The sequence below is a fragment of the Pipistrellus kuhlii genome, unplaced genomic scaffold (assembly GCF_014108245.1).
Source record: "Pipistrellus kuhlii isolate mPipKuh1 unplaced genomic scaffold, mPipKuh1.p scaffold_m20_p_6, whole genome shotgun sequence".
In the NCBI taxonomy this organism is placed as follows: Eukaryota; Metazoa; Chordata; class Mammalia; order Chiroptera; family Vespertilionidae; genus Pipistrellus; species Pipistrellus kuhlii.
This window is the reverse complement of record NW_023425562.1, coordinates 47,203,593-47,224,030: the sequence shown is the minus strand read 5'-3', so window position 1 is coordinate 47,224,030 and position 20,438 is coordinate 47,203,593. Positions and strand designations below refer to the sequence as shown.

Below are 20,438 nucleotides of genomic sequence, written 5' to 3'. Positions count from 1 at the left end.
CTGACCTGGATGTTGGAAAAGGGCATGGTCCATGGTCATTTCCTAGGAAGTCAGCAGCAGGGGCAGTGCAGGAGCTACCAAATGTTCCTCCTTTGGTGTTCTTTCCACTCAACCCCACCAAGACTAAGAAGGATCAACAGTTAACATACAGCTCTCCCTCGGGCTTAAGAAACAGTAGCAGAGAGTGAGTTGGAACCTGTGGCATAAAGAGTGAAGGTGAGACTTACATCAAGGGCGTCCTGTGTCTCTTGTTTGGTAGGATTCATCGGATGTAGCCGCTCGTAAATCACAGTGTCAGCACCTTTACAGTAAAGCCTGATATTGCCTTCAGGGGTCCTTACTAGCAGCAAGGAAAGGGAAAGCAAAGAATAGTGTTAGGTTTGATTTCTTAATAGAAAACTACATTGATAATGTTACTTTGACTATCACTGTGCTAATAATGCACTATTAGTTTAAACTCATAGTGTATTATTAAACTCACCTGGAAAAATGTTGCTCTCAACAAAAGTGGGTAAGCCACTACCTACATAGAATGTACTAACAAAGTAAATATGAAAAGATTCCTTTGGTCACTTAGCTTTTCAAATCCTTACTTATTCTTTCAGCAAATACTTATTGAGTCCATGCCCTGTGCTAGTTTCTTCCATAGAAACTTCTTTCTCCATGCTAACCAATAGGGCTCTTTCTTGCCTGTAAATTCTTACTGCCTTTGATACTCAGATCATGATATAATTCCTCATGACCTTTTTTTGTTGTTAATCCTCACCCAAGGATATTTTTTTTCCATTGATTTTTAGAGTGGAAAAGAGAAAAGGAAGGGAGAGAGAGAGAGAGAGAGAGAGAGAGAGAGAGAGAGAGAGAGAGAGAGAGAGAGAAAGAAACATTGATTGGTTGTTTCCTGCATATACCCCAAACAGAGTGGGGATCAAACCTGTAACTCAATTACATGCTCTTGACTGGGAATCGAACCCGGGACCCTTCAGTGTGTGGGCCAATGCTCTAACTACTTAGCACACCAGCTAAATTACTGCATATTTTAAAAAAAAAAATTTTTAACTATAGCACGTGCCTCAGAGTTAACTAGATTTTAAGTTCTCCAAGGTAAATGCCAGGCATGTTCATCAGCCCACATCAGTGCCAGGCACACAGAAAGTACTCAGCAACATATGCCGAGTCAGCATTCAGTGGGCAGTTCTGTATTTTATCTTGGTTGCAAAATTCAGTCTCATAATAGAGAAATCTCATGATCAAAAGCTAACATCACCAATAATTATGTGCCTTCTGATATGATGTGCTGGGAAGGACACAGCATCATCTATATATTGATCCTGCCAACAATTGTGTAAGCTGAATCCGATCACGGGGGAATATCGGACAAACCCAAATGGAGGGGCTTTCTACAAATAATGAGCCTGTACTTTTCAAAACTGTCAATGTATGAAAGATCAAAAAAGGCTGAGCAACTGTTCTAGGTGAAAGGAAACCAGAGTCACAACCACCTAATGTAACCTTTGGCCTTGGGTTGGATCCTGAGTACAAAAGACAAAAAGACAAAAGGAAGGAAGGAAAAAAGGGAGAGAGGAAAAAAAAAAGGGGGGGGGGAGGATAAGGGTGATGGAATGAGGAACATTTCTGGTAAAATTTGAAAACATTCCATAGATTAGATAATAATATGGTATTACATGAAATTTTCTGATTCTGATCACTGCTGGATATATGAGTGGCTGTTCTTGTCCTAAGGAGACACCTACATAAGTATTAGGGGAAAAGGCATTAGAGCAGAAATTTGCTCTCAAATGGTTCAGAAAACAAGAACCTCTGTAAAATGAAAATGACAGAAACTGTGGCCAATGCTAGCAGTTGGTGAATATGGAAGAGGTTAAAGGAGTTCTTTCACCATTCTTCTAATTTTCCTTTAAGTTTGAAATTATTTCGAATCATGGACTTAAAAAATATGTTACTCTTAGAAAGCAAGTTTCATCTCCATTTGACAGCCTATTGTAATGTGCCTGGGCTGGAGGTATGATTGTGTTTTTTTTTGTTTTTTTTTTTATCCCTAAGCACATCCTCTCTGTACTCAGAACTCCTCTCCTGCTGAGTTCTTCCTCCTCTGACATCAAGTGTAGACCAGAGGGGTTTGGAGTGGCTCACATGGTAAAAGCACATGTGAGTCATGCTGCCAGCTTTGCAGCTGCCACTCTGAGCATGCTGCACCTGCCAGCCTGCATCATCGAAGAGTGTCAGTCAACACTTGCAAGAATCAGATCTACTGCAATTGTCTCTTGGGCAATGGACATCAGCAGAATGAAGAAAAAACACCGGCTTCACTATGTCTATGGAAATCTTCCAGGAGCCTACTGGTTCCTTCATTCGCTGCTTTCTCCTGATGTCCTAAAGCAAATGTGTGACAGGCAGCATCTAAATGAGAGACTCACAGACATACCCTTGAGAGAGACCTACCAATAATAGACATCCGCTTCCGGTCACTGTTGAAGTCTAAAATGGCAAGAACCGAGTAGGTCCTCTCGGTGCCCATCTCACTGATGGTGATGGTGTTCTGGGTCCGGGCAAGGAAGGCAAAGCCGAAGTCTCTGGCGGCGCTTACCAGAGCACCCTCATCAGGAGAGGCTGCTTGGTAGTTGAGCTGACCTAACAGAGGAGCAGGAAGAAAACCAGACAAGCTGTCAGACCCAACGCAGAGTTTACTGCCAACAGTTCGCCCTGAGGTGCCTGTGGGGGTAAGGACAAGCTCAGAGCCCAACATTCCCCAAGAAAGGCGTGTGCCAATATTAACACTTGTCAAACTTTCATGGTTTATTTCTAACTATAAACAGTAACATAAACTAGAAGTTTTAAAAAATTGGCTAAGAATAGGAAAAATATTCCCATCATCACACTTAAATTAGAGAAATAACAACACTGACATTTTGTTACAATTCCTTCCAGTCCTTTTGAAAAACCCTATTTCTTTCTTTTTTTGTTTGTTTGTTTTATTATTACTATTATTGTATTTTTTAAATCTTTATTGTTGAAAGTATTACATATGTCCCCCTTTTTCTCCCATCGACCCCCTCTAATCCCCCCTCACCCCGCCCCCCCACTATGACCCCAGGCCCTCACCATATCACTGTCTGAGTCCATGGGTTATGCATATATGCATACAAGGTGAAAAAGCCTATTTCTGTAACAGCTTCTATCATTCTGAATATACACTTATATCCTGAATATTTTAACATTATATTCGAGTATGTTACCATAGCTTTAAGCATTTGTTCTAAACATTATTTTAGTGAAAGTTAACATGTCACCATATTCTTATTTCAGGTCCTAGTTTACTTTCAAAATTTTTTCTTCTAAAAAATAACACTGTAATAACCTTCTATATCTTCTCGGGTTTTATATTCTAACTGAGCCACACTTAGTATTTCTTAGCAAAATACTAAGCTAGAGAATCTTGATAATTTCTAAGCCTATTAGTATATATGACTCATTTGTTTTCCAAAAGTGTTGTTCACATTGATCTTCCCCTCTAGAAGAGTGTATTTATTTCACTTTAGCTATACTCTCATATTAAAAAAAAAAAAAACCACCTCATAATTCACCAATATTTTTAGTATCTTTATGTTTTATTTTTTAAAAATATATTTAATTAATTTTTTACAGAGAGGAAGGGAGAGGGATAGAGTATCTTTATGTTTTAAAAGTTACATAATGGAGCTCCGGCCACTGTGGCTCAGTTGGCTGAAGCATCGTCCAGGACATTGAAAAGTTGTGGGCTCCAGCCCCAGTCAAGGTACGTATGGAAGGCAGCCAATCTATGTTCTCTCTCACATTGATGTTTCTTTCCCTTTCCCTCACCCAAATTTTTGGGTGAGGATTTTTTTAAAAGTTACATAATGGAAAACCGCCTATAGACACAACACATTTCAATAATAGAAGTCAGTCTCCCCATGTGGAGTGCAAGTATGTCCTATCTGGTCCCATGTACACAGACCACAAAACTGACCAGGCTAACCTGTGCTATTCAAAGTGAGGACAGTAATTACCCTTAGAGGGGCAATAACTGGAAGGGAACTCAAATGGAACTTCTAGGGGAGTGATAATGTTCTGTTTTTAGAAATCTTAAGTATTTGTGACAAAAAAGTATTCAGTTTGTGAAATTTCATTGAGTCATACATGCTTGTCTCTGTATACATGTTGCACTTAAGTAAAAAGCTAAAAACAAAACAACAACACTCTGCCTACCCAAGATTTTCTATTTTTCTACTCTTTTTTTTTTCTTTCTTTTTGCCTTTTTTTTCTTCATTGAATTTATTGGGGTGACATTGGGTAACAAAATTACACAGGTTTCAGGTGTACAATTCTATAACACATCATCTGTATATTATATTGGGTGTTCACCACCAGAGTCAAGCCTCCTTCCATCACCATTTCTCACCCTCAATACCCTCTTCACTTACCTCTACCCCCTAGTTTTCTACTCGAATTCTTCTGCTCAAAGCAGGAAAAAAGTATTTCTGTGGTCAGATGAATTTTACAGAAAAAGGCATTCCACCAAGGTTTGTCCAGGATGCAAGCCATGGTGGATGGGCAGCGTTCCCCACCACATGGAAGGGGAGGAGGCTGGGGCATAAAGAACTGGAGGAAGAGCTGAACACCTCTTCCCTCCCTCCTTCCTTCGCAATGCTGCACAGATGGTTCCTCTAATTAAGTCAGTGTTAATCACTCCCAATTAGTAATTAATAAATGATACTTTAGGTTCTCTTCCTCTCTATTTGTTCACCGAGAAAGTTACGGTATACAGCAGGAGTGACGAATGCCACTTACTAAACCCAGTCATTCTAAACACACACACACACACACACACACACACACACACACACACACACACACACACCAGAGGGCAAAATATTTAACCAGAGCTAAACAAGCAGCGGTGAGAACAAGCAGCACCGCCCATCTCCCTCACCAGGAGTAGCAGGAACGAGATATGAATATTGCATCATACAGATGGCAAACTTATTTCCAACAGAGGAAAGAAACACAATGATAAAAGGTGGTCAAGTTCCCAAGGGTAAGAATCATATCTGGAGCAAACACTGATATTTTTAAATCAAAGAAAACCCTTCCATTTTGTTCTAGCAATGGAATCACAGACTTACAGACTAAGATGGGAGGAACTTCAGAGACCTGGTCCAAATTCCAATTTTATGTTTGGAGGACTGAAAAAAATGATCCTCTGAGAACTATTTACTAGACACTCAGTCAACTAGAAAGAATCTTTTTTTTAAATAATATATTTTATTGATTTTGTACAGAGAGGAAAGGAGAGAGATAGAGAGTTAGAAACATCGATAAGAGAGTCTTCGATCAGCTGCCTCTTGCACACCCCCTACTGGGGATATGCCTGCAACCAAGGTACATGCCCTTGACCGGAATCGAACCCAGGACCTTTCAGTCCCCAAGCCGACGCTCTATCCATTGAGCCAAACCGGTTTCGGCAAGAATCTTTCTTTTTAAAAAAATGTTTTTATTGATTTCAGAGAGGAAGGTAGAGAGAGAGAGTTAGAAACATCAATCAGGAGAGAATTATTGATTGGCTGCCTCCTGCAAGCCCCCCATTCAGGATTGAGCAGGCAACCTGGGCATGTGCCCCGACCAAGATCATAAGAACTTTTCTTTTAAAATGAAACTGATGGGGGAAAACAAATGTTCACATTACACAAATCCCATTTCTCATGACACTGATTTCATAGCTTCCTCTGGTTAGTAACAGCACTCCCAGTCTTCTGATCACCAGCCTTGAAAACAATCACCTTTCAGATGACTCTTTGCCCTCAATCATACGCCTCTCTTCAAATCACTTGTCGAGTATCCCCCACTGTCATGGCTTTCTTATCTTTCTCAAAGCCCCTCACTAATCCAGACCCTCAATTTGTGCATCAACTTCCCACGTCTCCCCATCCAACCTCCTAACACACAGCTGTCTAATCCTGGTGCACCCCAACTTAAAAACTTTCGGTAAGGAGAGGCCTCCAGTTCTTTCACTCGCTGCTCTCATGTGGCCTCTGAGGGAGGTAGGAGTCTAAGATAGCCCCAAGGTTCCACACATCTTCTTACAATTATTCAAGCGAAACTAATGCAGGTACTGCCGGGAAGGGGTTTTGCAGGTATAATTAAGATAAGATCTGTTGACCTTAAGACAGGAAAATTATCTGGGAATTCCCAAGCCAATGAAATTAATCATTAAAAGTGACAGGGCTCCCCGCCATTGTGGCTCAGTTGGTTGGAGTGTTGTCCCGTATACCAAAGGGTTTTGGGTTTGATTCTTGGTCAGGGTACATACCCAGGTTGTGGGTTCTATCCCTGGCTGGGGCACGAGCAGAAGGCAACTGATAGATGTCTCTCTCTCTCTCTCTCTCTCTCTCTCTCTCTCTCTCTGTCTCATCATTAAAAAATAAACTAGAACTCTTCCTCCTGAGAGAGATTCAAAGCAAAAAGGGTTTTGATGGAAGGGAGACACTTCACTGCTAGCTTTGAAGATGGGGGAAGGAGACCACTAGGAGCAGAGAGCAGCCCTGGAAGCCAGCAAGGAGATGGAAACCTCAGTCCTACAACCACAGGAACGGAATTATGCCACAAGCTCTCCTCTTTTAACCGCCTACACTTTGAAATCCAACTTGTCTCCATTCTCAGTAACTAGAGCAAATGCCTGTTACATATAGCTTGGAAGAAGACATTGAGCTCCAGATGAGAACATGGCCTGACCTTGATTTTAATGAGATCCTGAGCAGAAAACCCAGTTCTGCCATGCCCAGATTTCTAACCTAAAGAACTGTGAGCTAATGAGGTGAGTTATGCCAATTCGTTACAGAGCAATAAAAAACCAATGCAGCCTCTCCACACCTCACTTCCATTGGACCCCACACGTGTTCCACACCAGGGCCACACAAACTCTTCTGAACTAGTCAGATATCGTGGTAACATATATACATATACATATACATATACATATATATATATATATATATATATATATATATATATATATATATATATATGGGTTTCCTCCTTCCTCTTACTGACGTTATGTATAATAAAGGCTAACCAATCTCTATTATTCTTATAAAAGAGAGAAAACAGCAGCAAAAGACCACAGACACAACAGCATAGTAAAATTCAAAGAGGACTCAACTAGAATAATGGGTAGATGTTCAGGCAGATCCTTATACTTTCTGGGTCTGAATTTCCTTCCCTATAAAATTTGGAGGAGTGCCCCCAAGATCCCTTCCAAGGGAACCTTTCAAAGTATCAATGCCAAACGAATTATTCTTTTAACCTTCTGGAAATCCAACTTGTCTCCATTCCCAGTGGCTAGAGCATCTGCCTATCATCTACTGTGTGAGGAAGGATTCCTCAGGATGTAAAACACTTTGCCTTAGCGGAAAGTGGGACAAAGAGCTGCACAGTGTTAGGTGGGAAGAAACTTTGAACTCCTGCCTTCTTCCTGCAACACAGAGGAAGCTGGTGCTCAGACAGAGACACCGTCTGTACTAAGTGTGATGACAGGAACCCAAACTGGGAAGGCGCATCTCTTCTCATTATATCCCAGGGGGAGGGGAAGGAGGAGAGGAGAAGAAAAAAGGAGAAGAAAAAATTAATGCACAGTTGCCTAAGTTGGCTGGTTGCTTGAGTTAGCGCTGAAAATGACACCATCACACACTCAAAAACAAACAAACAAACAAACAAAAAAACCAAGCTGCTTAACAATATCATACTTGATCCCCGTTATAGGAGTGAAATGTGCTCGGCTAGTCAAACAGACTTTGACCTGTGCTTTGGTCACTGGATGCCATCCCTCTTTATCTATCCCACTTACCCTGCTAATAGCCCCTTCCATGAATCTACTCCAATTTGAATTCTATTGTCATCTCTCTTTATTGCCCTATTAGATTCATCCTTGGAGAATGGGTTCCTTTGAAACTTACTGAAAGATATTACAAATGGCTTCTAGACATTTAGTCTTTAGTGCATATTCCTTCTCTGGAGTTTTAATACCTGCCACATCCGAAACCCCAGGGCCAGAAAGCAGGAAGGGACCATCCTATGCTGCGCTGATAAAAAGTGGAGAGTTGACAGGCAGACAGGCCAAAGGGTTCCTTTTGCTCTTTCTATAATTATAATGTGCATGTCTCTCCAGATATTTGTCATACGTTCACATCTGAGAGAACGACTAGTTTTCTTAGACTCTGGACGAACTTGCTGAGACAAAGCTGGCACAAGCTGCATTTGATAATTCTTCAAAGGTTTTATAATTTATGTTTAATATGACAGATATTTCTGAACTTTTTTTACTGGAAGTGAAAATCTTGGATCCTGATTAATTCTAATACCAGCATTACTATCAGCAATAAAATTAACTAGTCAAGTTTTAAGATTTCCTTGCAGTAATTTTTGTTCTTAGAATAGATTCCATTAAGAATGTACAGATGGAATATTATAGTCAACATTCACTTGGAATACTTTTTTCCTCTGTATGGATCTTACCAATATGAAATAGAAACAGGCCTTTTAATTAAAAAAATGTAAATACAAGCAGTGTTAAGAAATTGTGTTTAGACTCTTAGACACTATTTAATTGTTTTTCTAACTATATTTGCAACAATTTTGTAGGTAAATATCTTTAAGTATATGTTTGGATTCTTATTGTAGACAAAAAACCTGTTGCTTCTTCAATTTAGTGCATAAAAACAAAAATTGACATTAGGTTAAATTAAATATTTTGGGAGAGCACAGGATACCTTTTTTCTTTTGTTACTATACAATAGTAACATAATTATCATAGAAAAATAAAAGACTACAGAAAATAAAAATAAAATAATAATAATAATAATAATAATAATAATAATTCTGTAAAGGAGCCTATAAGTCAGCTTTGCTTTTCCCGGACAAATGCAGATTCATTACGCTCTTTCAAATGAGAAACAGACACCTTAGAGAAGGGCTTTGACTGGTATTATGTTTCAAATCCTAAACATACCTGAATCTAGAAAAGTCTGTCTTTGAAATTATCTTATAGAAGAGATCGTCCCTGTTTAAAGTCCACTTATGATCCAGATAAGGTTTGACTCTTCGTTCTCAATAAACCATGTAAGTAATAATGCAGCTGGAAGGATTTTGATTCTCCTATTATAATTCAAGAGTCAACCATTTCTTCCAGTGATAAGATCTCATTTACAAAGTGATAAAGGCATCTTGAGCTACAGCTGTGGAGAAGATACCAGTTCTCAGAGGCCACGACCTTGTTGCATGCTTTGCTACCCAATCTACCATTAGTGGAGGTGCCCCTGAGTGCTCACTGCTCGAGTGTGAGACAAACTTCTCAAACTGCTTCATAGACATTTGAGTCCCAAAGCAAAAGTTATCTGTAAACTAAAAAACTGGTCTTTAATATCTGAGGTGCAAAGAAAACACCCACCATCAATTCTATCCACCATGACGGTGTGGCAGATTGCAAGCAGGAAGAAGAACTGTCGCACTTCAGGCTCCTTCCCTGACTGGATTTGCTCGATGAGATAATGGTCATAAAAGGCGAGCTTCCCATCTGCATATGTGTTCCAGCTAAAATCAACTTGCTGAAAGAAAGAAGTGGAAAAGGAAAAGAAAATGTAATTAAAAAAACACACACACAATTTGGGCTTAACAAATGATATGAACTTTTATTTGAAGTTAAGTCTTTATGAAAAAATCACTCTAGGATTTCAACATATTCTTAACTGTCAAAAGGTTCACACCTTGTCTTAAAGCTAAAAGATACCTTGTGGGTTGGAACTATGGCTCCCAAAAGCTATGTTGATGACATAGCCCCTGCTACCTGGGAATGACCATATTTGGAAAGAAGATCCAGTTAAAATGAGGTTATACTGAGTTATGGTAGGCCCAATCCAAAGGAGGGACATTGGGACACATAAAGGGAGAACACCGTGTGATGACAGAGACAGATATCTGTAACCCAAGGAAGACCAGAGATTGTAGGCAACCATCAGAAGGTGGAAGGGGCAAGGAAGTGTTCTTCCCTAGAGCCTTCTGAGGGAGTGTGGCCCTGCGGACACCTTGCTTTCAGATTTCTGGCCTCCAGAGCTGTGAGAGAAGACACTTCTGTTGTTGTAAGCTATCCATTTTGTGGTAATTTGTTAGAGCAGCTCCAGGAAATGATTCACACCACCATGATTCCTTAAGCTAAAGGACTCACCTCTATTTTGCTATGACTGTGTTGAGAAGCATCCCGATGGTCTCCTGGAAAGCAAACAGGACAAAACCAGCTGAGTCTCCGCCCGTGTCCAGAGTTCCCTCCTCACCCTGCTTTGGGTCTATGTTGGAGGTGGTTCTATGGGTCTCATAGCCTGTTTCTGGACAACCCTTGGGTCAAAAATGGTTGTTATTTACATTTTTCAAGAATTATAAAAATACACAAAGAAAAATATTTGTTATAGTCTGCATATGGCCTGCAAAGGCTAAGATATCTCCTATTTGGCTCTTTGTAGAAAAAGCTTGATGACTCCTGGAGGTTCAAACAGGGTGCCTGTGTCCTCTACGCTGCAATGTCCTCTGGGTCCAGACCATATCCTTCGAAGCTCTTTACCTCCCACAGCTCAGAAGGCACTGTCAGTGGGCACATGAGAATCACTTCCTTAGGCCCCACCCCGACCCCGCATCAGTGTCCCACCTCTCTCATGGATATTTGTTAGTAAAAACACACTCCCAGTATAAAGTCTGCTACAAGTAGAAAGCATACAGTGTTCTTAAAGCCTTTTTTTTTTTAATTGTATTAAATAAAAGAACACTCTAATTGAATATAGTATTAGCCTTAATATTTTTATAAGTATACAGCACATTTCAAAATATTAAAATGGAAATCCACTTAGAAATAATTGTGGTGAAATACACATTAACATAAAACTTACCATTTTAACCATTGTGAAGCGTACCGCTTGGTTAAGTGGTAAACTCACTTTTGTGCTACCATCACCACCATCCATCTACATAACTTTTCATCTGATAAAACTTAAAATCAGTTCTCCCTGAATAATAGCTCCCTCTCCCCAGAAACCACCATTCAACTTTTTGTTTCTAGATAAGATACCACATATGAGTGAAACTGTACAGTATTTGTTCTTTGGTGACTGGCTCCTTTCACTGAGTATAATGTCCTCAAGGTTCATCCATATTGAAGCATGTGTCAGAATTTATTCCTTTTTAAAACTAAATATTCCATTGTGTATATATAGCACTCTCTATCGTTTCATCCATCAACTGACACTTGGGTTTCTTCCACGCTTTAAGTACTGCGAATAATGCTCCCATAAACATCGGTGTGCAAATATCTCTGCATCAATTCCTGCTTTCGATTCTTTTGGGTGTATATCCAGAAGTGGGATTGTTGGATCACATAGCAATTTTGAGTTTAATTTTTTGAGGGATGTGTGCCTATTTCTGATGGCTGACCCCTCCCACCATGTGTTCCTGATGCCACCAGTGCTCTGGCTTCAGGATTCAGCCCAGGATGAGCATCGGGCTCTGCACTGGGAGGGTACTAGCAATGCTGGGAAGGCAGGCTCTGGTCACACAGGCCCAGGGGCTGAGGAACGGCTTCCACTCACCATATATTTGCCCATTGATGCAGCACTTTTTAAAGGTCATGATATTTTGTGTGAGAGTCCCTGTTTTATCAGAGAAAATGTAATGGATCTGCCCAAGCTGCTCATTCAGCGTCGTGGTTCTTGCCTTTGCAGGCGTGTCCTTCTCAAAGTAGTACATCTGCAGGTCCCAGTTGATGAAGTAGCTCTGTCCAAGACGGATCACTTCCACACTAGGAAGACAGAAGATTATTTTCAACAGAATTCTCAGACATGAGTTGGCAGATGGTGGGTTTTATCCTACAGGTGAGCTGCTTACCTACAAAGACACAAGCCAGGCGGTAGCCCAGGTGCCCAGCTTCTGGGTTCTCCTGACCAAACTTACCTTTCTCTAGGTTTAGGGCCAAAGTGCCCTTCTCATTCCCACTCACTCCTGAGCACACCCAGCCATGGCCACAGTGCCTCACGTTCCAACACAGCCCAGTGGGACAAGTGATCTGGTGGCATGCGGAGGGCACCATGTGGCTATTCTCACTCGCTTTTCTCTCATTCTCCACTGAACTTGGGCACAACTGGAATGGCCATGGTCACCATCACCCCAATTCTAGGGCAAGTTCACCAAGGTTACAGACCCTGCACTCTCTCCAGAAGGGAAAAGGGCTCTTGGCAAATAACTCCTAGACTGTGATTCCACCCTCTGAAAAAGCAAGCATAGTTTCCCCCTAAGTTCTTAGGGGCTATTGAATGTCCAAAATAAGATATTCTAAGAGGATCATCTCAATTCTAAAACCCTAAATGATTACATATATCCCGTTATAAGGAAACTGTTTACATATCCAGCTAATGTTAAGTGGGCAAAGATGCCTTATAACAAGTTCACAGACGGAAGGATCACTCCCTTCCTCCTTCCATAAATGCTTCCTGAGTGCCTGCTCTAACCAGACACCATTCTAGGTACAGGGGAGGGGACACATTCGTAAATAAAGCAGACAAACTCCCCACTCTCAAGGAGGTTACCTTCTAATGGAATCAGACAAATAAAAAGACAAGTAAACAGATATCAGGTGGTGAAATTTCTCTGGAGAAAAATCAAAGCAGGGTAAGGAGAGATGGAGACCGGCAGGAAACAGAAGTGACATTTAAGATAGAGTGGGTAGAAAGGCCAAGTGATCAGGTGGTGATAAGATGAACAGAGAGCTGAGGGAAATGAAAAAGCAATTATGTAGATATAGGGTGAAGGATGTTCCATAAGAGCAGGCATGAAGGTGCTGGCACCCCAGAGCATATCAAAGAGGTGAAAATGGTGGGAGCCCAGGAGGTTTCGATTGGAGGTGGAGGAGGGCAGAGCCTCAGAGCAGCTGGGCCTGTGGGTTATGGTGTGCCTCACTGAGTTTGTTCTGAAGGAAACAGAGCTACTGCAGGTTGAACACAAAGCAGAGATACTATCTGGAATGACCTGATCTGACTCTTGCCTTAAAAGGGCCTTTATTTCCAAGAGAAATAAAGAAATCCCAGTAGTCACATGACATGGCTTTTTTTAAACAATAACTACACATACAGCTTATTTTATAAATTACATTTATAGTTTTAGGCAAAATAATCCTTGACAAAGGTAAAACTCATCTCAGAGTTTCTTACAGCCATCTGCAAACAGATAGCTCCCCTGGGCTTTACCTCATGTTAAAAGAACAACAATAACTACGTGTAATAAAATTAAGGAACACATGAATGCACATGTAATAAAATTAAAATAAAATAAATGCTTCTAATTACAGGTGTGTATCTGACCCTGTGTGCCTCTGGGTTATTATCTACTGGAACTAAAAACAGACTCTGGCTGCTGAGCACATTTCAAGACATAATCCCTCTCCCCAAGGTCTAAAACCCAACTGACCAGGGACAATAAACTTGGATATTAAAGAAGGAAAAAAGTAGCCCTCAATAGAATTGCTCAGTGGTCAGAGCACCAGCTCACACACCAAAGAATTGCTGGTTCTATTCCTGGTCAAGGGCACATACCTGGACTGCAGGTTTGACCCCCGACCCCATTCAGGACATGTGGAGGAGGCAACCACTCCATGTGTTTCTCTCAAATCCTCAAATCGATGTTTCTCTCTCTCTCTTTCTCTCTCTCTCTCTCTCTCTCTCTCTCTCTCTCTCTCTCTCTCTCTCTCTCTCTCCTCTTGCTCTCCCCACATCCCAGTCCCTCCCTCCCTTCCACTCTCTCTAAAATGACAATGGGAAAAATATCCTCAGTTGAGAATTAACAAACAAAAGAAAGAAAGAAAAAGTAAAAAAGTAAGAAATAGCACAAAACCAGGAGGTTACCATTTGTCAGAGGCTCGAGACTGCCCTTTATTGTGTTATGGTTGAGATTAAGAACAAAACATTTTGAGAGGCTTAAGGGGGACAGGGAGAGTGGCATTCCCATGGGAAGTTCGTGGCCAGGAAGTCCAATGTGTTTTACAAGGAACGAAAGTAGCAGCTGCAATGGGGGAGGGAAGGGTAATAAGGAAGAGACAGATAAGAATTTAGAAAGGCTCCTAAAAAGGAAGCGATTAAATTTTCCTATGACATCCTTTCTCTCAGTCTCTTTCTGAAGCTTGGGTTTTGGAGCCACAGAGAAGGGATCTTACTAAGCGAGTGATTACAGGAGGAGGGTTCGATCTCTGACCTCCAATAGTAGTCTTATCAGTCAACAGGCTGAGATACGAGCTGAGCCTGGCACAGAGCAGACAAGCAATTGTTCACTTCCTTTCCCTGCATTCCCCCAATTCTGAAATGAAAGTTATTTTCTTACTTGTTAGTTATGACCTTTGAAACAATTATTGCTAGAAAGAAAGGCATCAAGCTGTAAAAACGTGTTCCTTGTAGGGGTGTCGAACTCAATTAGAGAAGGGGCCAAAATCTAAAATCCAGCCTAAATTGCGGGCCGAATGGTTTACTGAACAGTCATAAACTGTCATTGTGATGGAAACGCAGCGGAGTGCAGTGATGACAGCGCGGTGCGGGCCACATTGCAAGGCCTGGCGGAATGGATTTGGCCCGAGGGCCTTGTGTTTGACACATGTGCTTTAAAGCAAAGGTCCAAGTGTAGACAGCCTTACCTGACATAGAGAGAGATGGGCACCATGGTGTTCAGAACAATGATGTATCCCCAGAAATTGAGGAACCCACGATACGAGGGGCTAGAGTCTTCTCCATCATAAAGGTACCAAGAAAAATTGCCAACTTGAGCTTCCCAGTAAGCATGGCCAATGGCAAGACCAGCAGAAATCAGGCTTAGAAGAACAAAGATCTAGAAGAAATACAAAATTAAAGTGTAGCATTCTGCAGGATTTCCCACTCGGTGAATTTCATAGATACTAACTACTTTACACATTTATGATAATTTAGTAGCCTATAAAAACAACAAAATTAAAGTAGAAACAGTGCCATAAGAATGCTTTGAAAGTCTATTTGATTTCTATGATGATTGATTTATCCTACATTCCATTATGAAGTGAGGTTTTATTCCAAAATTATATTTCTGAAGATAGTGTCTTACATTCAAATCTTTAAACACTCTCATTTTGTACCACATTCTCTCAGTTACTTTTATTTTAAACAATAACACACTGTTTGGGAAAGATACCTTACCTTAGTATGAAGGTATTTCAAATGTTTAATGGGATGCTTATAGATAATATTTAATGGAAATTACTTTTTTTTAAAGGCAAGCAAATTTCACCCAGATTTGGGTAATTATTCTTAAAAGTTTAATGATCATTTCATGTTTAATATCATTTAAGAAACAATATAGTAAGTATTCTGTTGTGGAAATTATGATTATATACTTAAGGGATGAATAAAAAGTCAACTGTTTAGTAGTATTTGGGTACTTGTGGTAGTAATAAAATTTCCAGGGACATATTTAAATTTCTGGACAGATTCACAAAGTCCTGTATCTCAAAGCAAATTGCCACAGGAGGAGAGATGATGAGCTCATTGTGAGTGCTCTAGCCTTAGTCAAAGCAAGACAGTGAAGATGCACATGAAAAATTCAAAACAAGTTTTCATGAAATATGTGAGCAGGGAAAAATAATTGTTTCTTTTAAAAAAAATTTAATGAACATTTTCAGTTTTAAAAAATATATATTTTATTGATTTTTTTTTACAGAGAGGAAAGGAGAGGGATAGAGAGCTAGAAACATTGATGAGAGAGAAACATTGACCAGTTGCCTCCTGCACAACCCCTACCAGGGATGTGCCCGCAACCAAGGTACATGCCCTTGACAAGAATCGAACCTGGGACCTTTCAGTCCGCAGATCGACGCTCTATCTACCGAGCCAAACATGATTTTAAATATGTATATGCAAGTAAAGTTTTATAAGTATTATATCCTCCCTATAAGTGTGTGTGTGTGTGTGTGTGTGTGTGTGTGTGTATATATATATTCAAATTAAACAAAATACTTAAAAAAAATTAGTTCTCTTTGGGAACTTGGAGGAGCATTTAGTATTTGGGGCTACCCTAAGGAGCAGGCCTGAGACTGCTATCCTTAGCAGGCCTGCTTGCAAGCTTGGCCTTAGCTGGCATCTGGGAACTTAGATTTTGGGCAAGTTTCCTGATTCCTTAATTCTTTCTTTTTTTAAATAAAATATATTTTATTGATTTTGTACAGAGAGGAAGGGAGAGAGATAGAGAGCTAGAAACATCGATGAGAGAGAGTCATCGATCAGCTGCCTCTTGCACACCCCCTACTGGGGATATGCCCGCAGCCAAGGCACATGCCCTTGACCGGAATCGAACCCGGGTCCCTCAGTCCCCAAGCCGACGCTCTATCCATTGAGCCAAACCGGTCTCGGCAATTCTTTCTTTTTTTAAATTAAAAAACAAAAACACCCCACCTGATTTTAGAGAGAGAGAGAAAGGGAGAGAGAGAAAGAGACTAAAACATCCATGAGAGAGCACATCAGCTGCCTCCTGCATGCCCCCTAATGGGGATCAGACCCGCAATCTAGGTATATGCCCTGACAGGGAATCGAGCCAGATCTCCTGGTTGCATGGGTTGATGGTCAGCCACAGAGCCACACTGGCTGGGCTGGACTCCTTATTTCTTATGCTCTGATAAGAATGGTTCATTATGCCTCTTGGTGAATGTCTTATGAGGACCACCGTTCTCCTTCGGAGAACCTGGAAGTCTGGTGATCCCAGGCTGACAGTGCCTACGTGACCAGACCCCAGTACAGCCCCAGGCATGGAGTCTCTAATGAGCTTCTCTGGTGGAGGCAACGTTTAACATGGGCTGTCACCAATTTTGCTGAGGGAATTAACTGTGTTATTCAACTGGGAGAGGACTCTGGAAGCTTGTGCCTGGCTTCCTCCAGACTTTGCCCCAGGAGCCTTTTGCCTTTGCTGATCTTAGAGTAATAAGTTATAATAAGTCAGAGATGGGAGTACAACTTTATGCTGAATTCTGGGAGTCCTCTCTGTGAGTCATCAAGCCTTGGGGTATGTCTTGTGGATTCCCAACACACATTAGATTTAGGCCTGCCTTGTATTTGGACTTATACAGTGTATGTTGGAAAAAAGTTTGCTTTTAACAGAACTACCCGTATGGGAAACTAACCGTGAAGTCAACCCTACCTTAACTTCAGGAGCCCAGCCTCAGTAACTTATCTAGCCCCTGTTTAGCATGTGGCCTTTCTGAGAAAAATCGAGGAAGCTTTTCTCCCCACTCCTACCTTGAAGTGACTCATGCCTGTTTCTACCTGGCCTCCAGAGGTAAGATTTCTTTGTACTAGAAAAATATACAATGAAATTAGAACACAAGATGGCAATGTAGCCTCTCTTAAACAGAAAAAGAAAATAAATACCGTATAAACCATGTAGTTCATCAAGTAATCAATTTTAGTTCTCTTAAATCTGGTTTTCCCACTATTCTTCATTATTTTAGTGTCGGCACCTAGAAACAGAGAATTCAATATGATCAATAATTGGAAAAAATCAATGCACTGGCCTGTGGATAAAACTAATTTTCCTTTGGTTTCAATGGAGTAAGAACAGAAGAACAATCCCCTCCTTTAAATCTTGAAAGTACCTATCATATCAATTTCCCAAGAAACTTCGAAAGTACCTGCAAAAATGACCAATCCATGACAGAATTCGGTGTTCCTAATTACACAGCCACGTAACAAAATTTTATCAGCATCCAAAGAAAAACTTGTGTTTCTCCAAAAGAGCGTTCCCGTAAACTTATCTAGTCGGTTATTGGGTTCTTCGCATTCAATAAAACCTTTAAAAAAGATATGACTCACATAAATACTCATGCAAGATTTTTTAACTTTAATGAATAGGGAACGAATCAAGCAACTGAAATTTAAAACAAAGGAAGACGTGTTTTCACAAACCATCAAATGTTGCCAATGAGCTTTCCTTTTGGAGATATTGGTGTGTGCTTTCAAGTGCCATTTTGAACTTCAAATTGGTTTCTCTAGAGGGGGGGGGGGGATTAAAAAGACAAATTTTAGAGTTCAATTGTTCAAAGTAACATTAGGCAATCCCAGAAGCAAAAGCTAAATAATTAGGTTTTTGTTTAATTTTTAATTTTTTATTTTCAAACTCTCTGATCATCTTGGAACTTCAGATTTGGACAGAAAAACTTCTGACCTGGGAAATGTTGCCAACATTCCTGCCAGACAGAAGCATCCAGAAATGCTCCTGCCTCCTTCAAACTAAACTCGTAGACCAGCCTAAACTATCAAACTGCTGTTTAGCAACTTAGCTTCTAATATTTAATCACACTAAGGTGACTACAAAACATATTTTTTACAGAAAGTGTCTAGACTGTCAATTTATTGTTTTCCAGAGTGAAGAAGTAGATCCTATGTCTTTGAAAGATAATCCTCTTTTTCCAAGCCCAAATCTTGGCATGTCCTACCCGCTCACTATTCTCACTCATGGGAATAACAGCTGTTTCATAGTTAAGATGGAACATCCTCCGACTGGCTTAGAGAACAGAGGAAGATCTACCCTTATTTTCCGGAGTATAAGATGACTTTTGAAACGAAAAAAAAAAAAAAAGCCTGCTCAGATTGGCCAGAGTCAGAGAGGCAGTCTATTAAAAAAAGAACTGGTGTTGCCTCGGAAGTGGGGGGTAGTCTTATACAGCGAATATAGGCCTAAACCTATGTTTTAACTGTAAAAATTAGGGGGTCGTCTTATATGCCGGAAAATACGGTAGGTTTTACTCGGTGATTTCAGCTCTCCTTAAAGAGGCATATGTACAGATAGGCTGTAAGGAAAAGGGTTTATACCAGCAGCGGCCCAACTCTGACACTTAGTATGTGACCTCAGACAGGCTACTTCACCTCCTGGCCTCAGTTTCCTCCTGGGTAATGTCAAGGTAATAATATTACTTGTCTCAACAGACAGTTGTTGAGGAGATTAAAGGAGCTAAACCATTTATCTAATGTAACCTAGTAGGCACTCAATAAATGTACTGAAAACTAGTCAAAAACAGGCCTTTACTCTATTTCAAGTGGAAGAACAATAATCAAGACCAATGGTCAGCAAACTCATTAGTCAATAGAGCCAAATATCAACAGCACAACAATTGAAATTTCTTTTGAGAGCAAAAAATCAACTTCTGTGCATGGGCCATGAATGTTCAATCGCACTGTATGTGCGTGCCCACATGTGGTATTTTGTGGAAGAGCCATACTCAAGGGGCCAAAGAGCCACATGTGGGTCATGAGCCGCAGTTTACCGATCATTGATCAAGACCAACAAAGGGAGAATTCAAAATTGTCTACTGGCAAAGACTTTGACAATCTGTTCTTTTTTTCTAAAGTAGATTGTATTAATATCATTAGGATGTGTCTGAACACTGCTCAGCAGTTCACAAAGGGCAGGGCAACAAGGTGGGGAAAGGCAGGCGTGACAGCACCACTTTATAAATGGAATCAGACAGAGAAGCTGATTGATTAGGGTCACTGCTGGCCAGAGAGCACGTGATAGAGGCCAGGCCAGCTCTCAGAGCTTCCATTCCAGGCACGGCTTTAACGTCTCGGATTAAGCCTTCCAAGAGGAGCTTTAATGCAGGCCCACCTGAGACCCACTTACCCATCCAGTTCAGCCGTTTCCACATAGCAGAGGCTGTTGGGTTCGGAGCTGGACAGCAGTAAGATGTCAGCCTGTTCAAAACAAAACACATCAATGACACAGAGACCCCAGGCCAGACCGAGCGCCAAGTCAGAAGGGAGAATGAGGAATGAGATGCGAGCTTATTCACTTACTGGGATAAAATCATTTTTCTTCAGACGAATGACATCTCCAACTTGAATCTCCTTCCACTTGGTAACTTTGAATCTAAATATTAGAAATACAGATAGGTTATGGGTGTTTAAAAAAAAGTTACTGACAAGATATCTGGCATTATTCTTTCAGGAAGCCAAATGTTCTGGGAGAACATGAAAATCACAGAAAAAGTTTGGCAAAAAGTTCAGGCATTTAATGACGTAAGGGGTCATGAGAACCGTGTTATCCTCTGAAAAAGCAATGATGATGGTGATGATGGTGATGATGGTGATAATGGTGATGATGATGATTGTCTCCCTCCCCCCCATCATATAATGAAGGGTTAAGGGGGCTAATTCAACATGTGGCCAGGAGACACGTGCCACCATTTTTGTTTTTTCTCACCACTCCTGTCCTCTTTTTATTTTATTTTATTTTATTTTATTTTATTTTATTTTATTTTATTAAGGGAAACTATTTTTTGTTGTTGTTAATACTCACTCGAGGATATTTTTTTTTAT

At 40.6% G+C, this 20,438-nt stretch overlaps 1 protein-coding gene across 4 annotated transcripts in view; it reads right to left on the bottom strand.

Annotated features, from left to right (window-relative positions):
- ATP8B1 (ATPase phospholipid transporting 8B1) overlaps window positions 1-20,438 on the bottom strand; it is a 109,071-nt gene that overhangs the window by 21,487 nt on the left and 67,146 nt on the right. For 3 of the 4 annotated variants that reach the window (XM_036419461.2, XM_036419463.2, XM_036419462.2), the window contains 11 exons: window positions 19,917-19,989; window positions 19,744-19,814; window positions 18,030-18,112; window positions 17,756-17,914; window positions 17,496-17,584; window positions 14,744-14,934; window positions 11,661-11,869; window positions 10,253-10,296; window positions 9,479-9,635; window positions 2,461-2,649; window positions 228-340 (listed from right to left, as the gene is read on the bottom strand). In XM_036419461.2, coding sequence (XP_036275354.1) covers window positions 228-340; window positions 2,461-2,649; window positions 9,479-9,635; window positions 10,253-10,296; window positions 11,661-11,869; window positions 14,744-14,934; window positions 17,496-17,584; window positions 17,756-17,914; window positions 18,030-18,112; window positions 19,744-19,814; window positions 19,917-19,989 — 1,378 coding nt within the window. The remainder of the gene's footprint in view (window positions 1-227; window positions 341-2,460; window positions 2,650-9,478; window positions 9,636-10,252; window positions 10,297-11,660; window positions 11,870-14,743; window positions 14,935-17,495; window positions 17,585-17,755; window positions 17,915-18,029; window positions 18,113-19,743; window positions 19,815-19,916; window positions 19,990-20,438) is intronic. The other variant, XM_036419464.2, reaches the window with a different exon arrangement.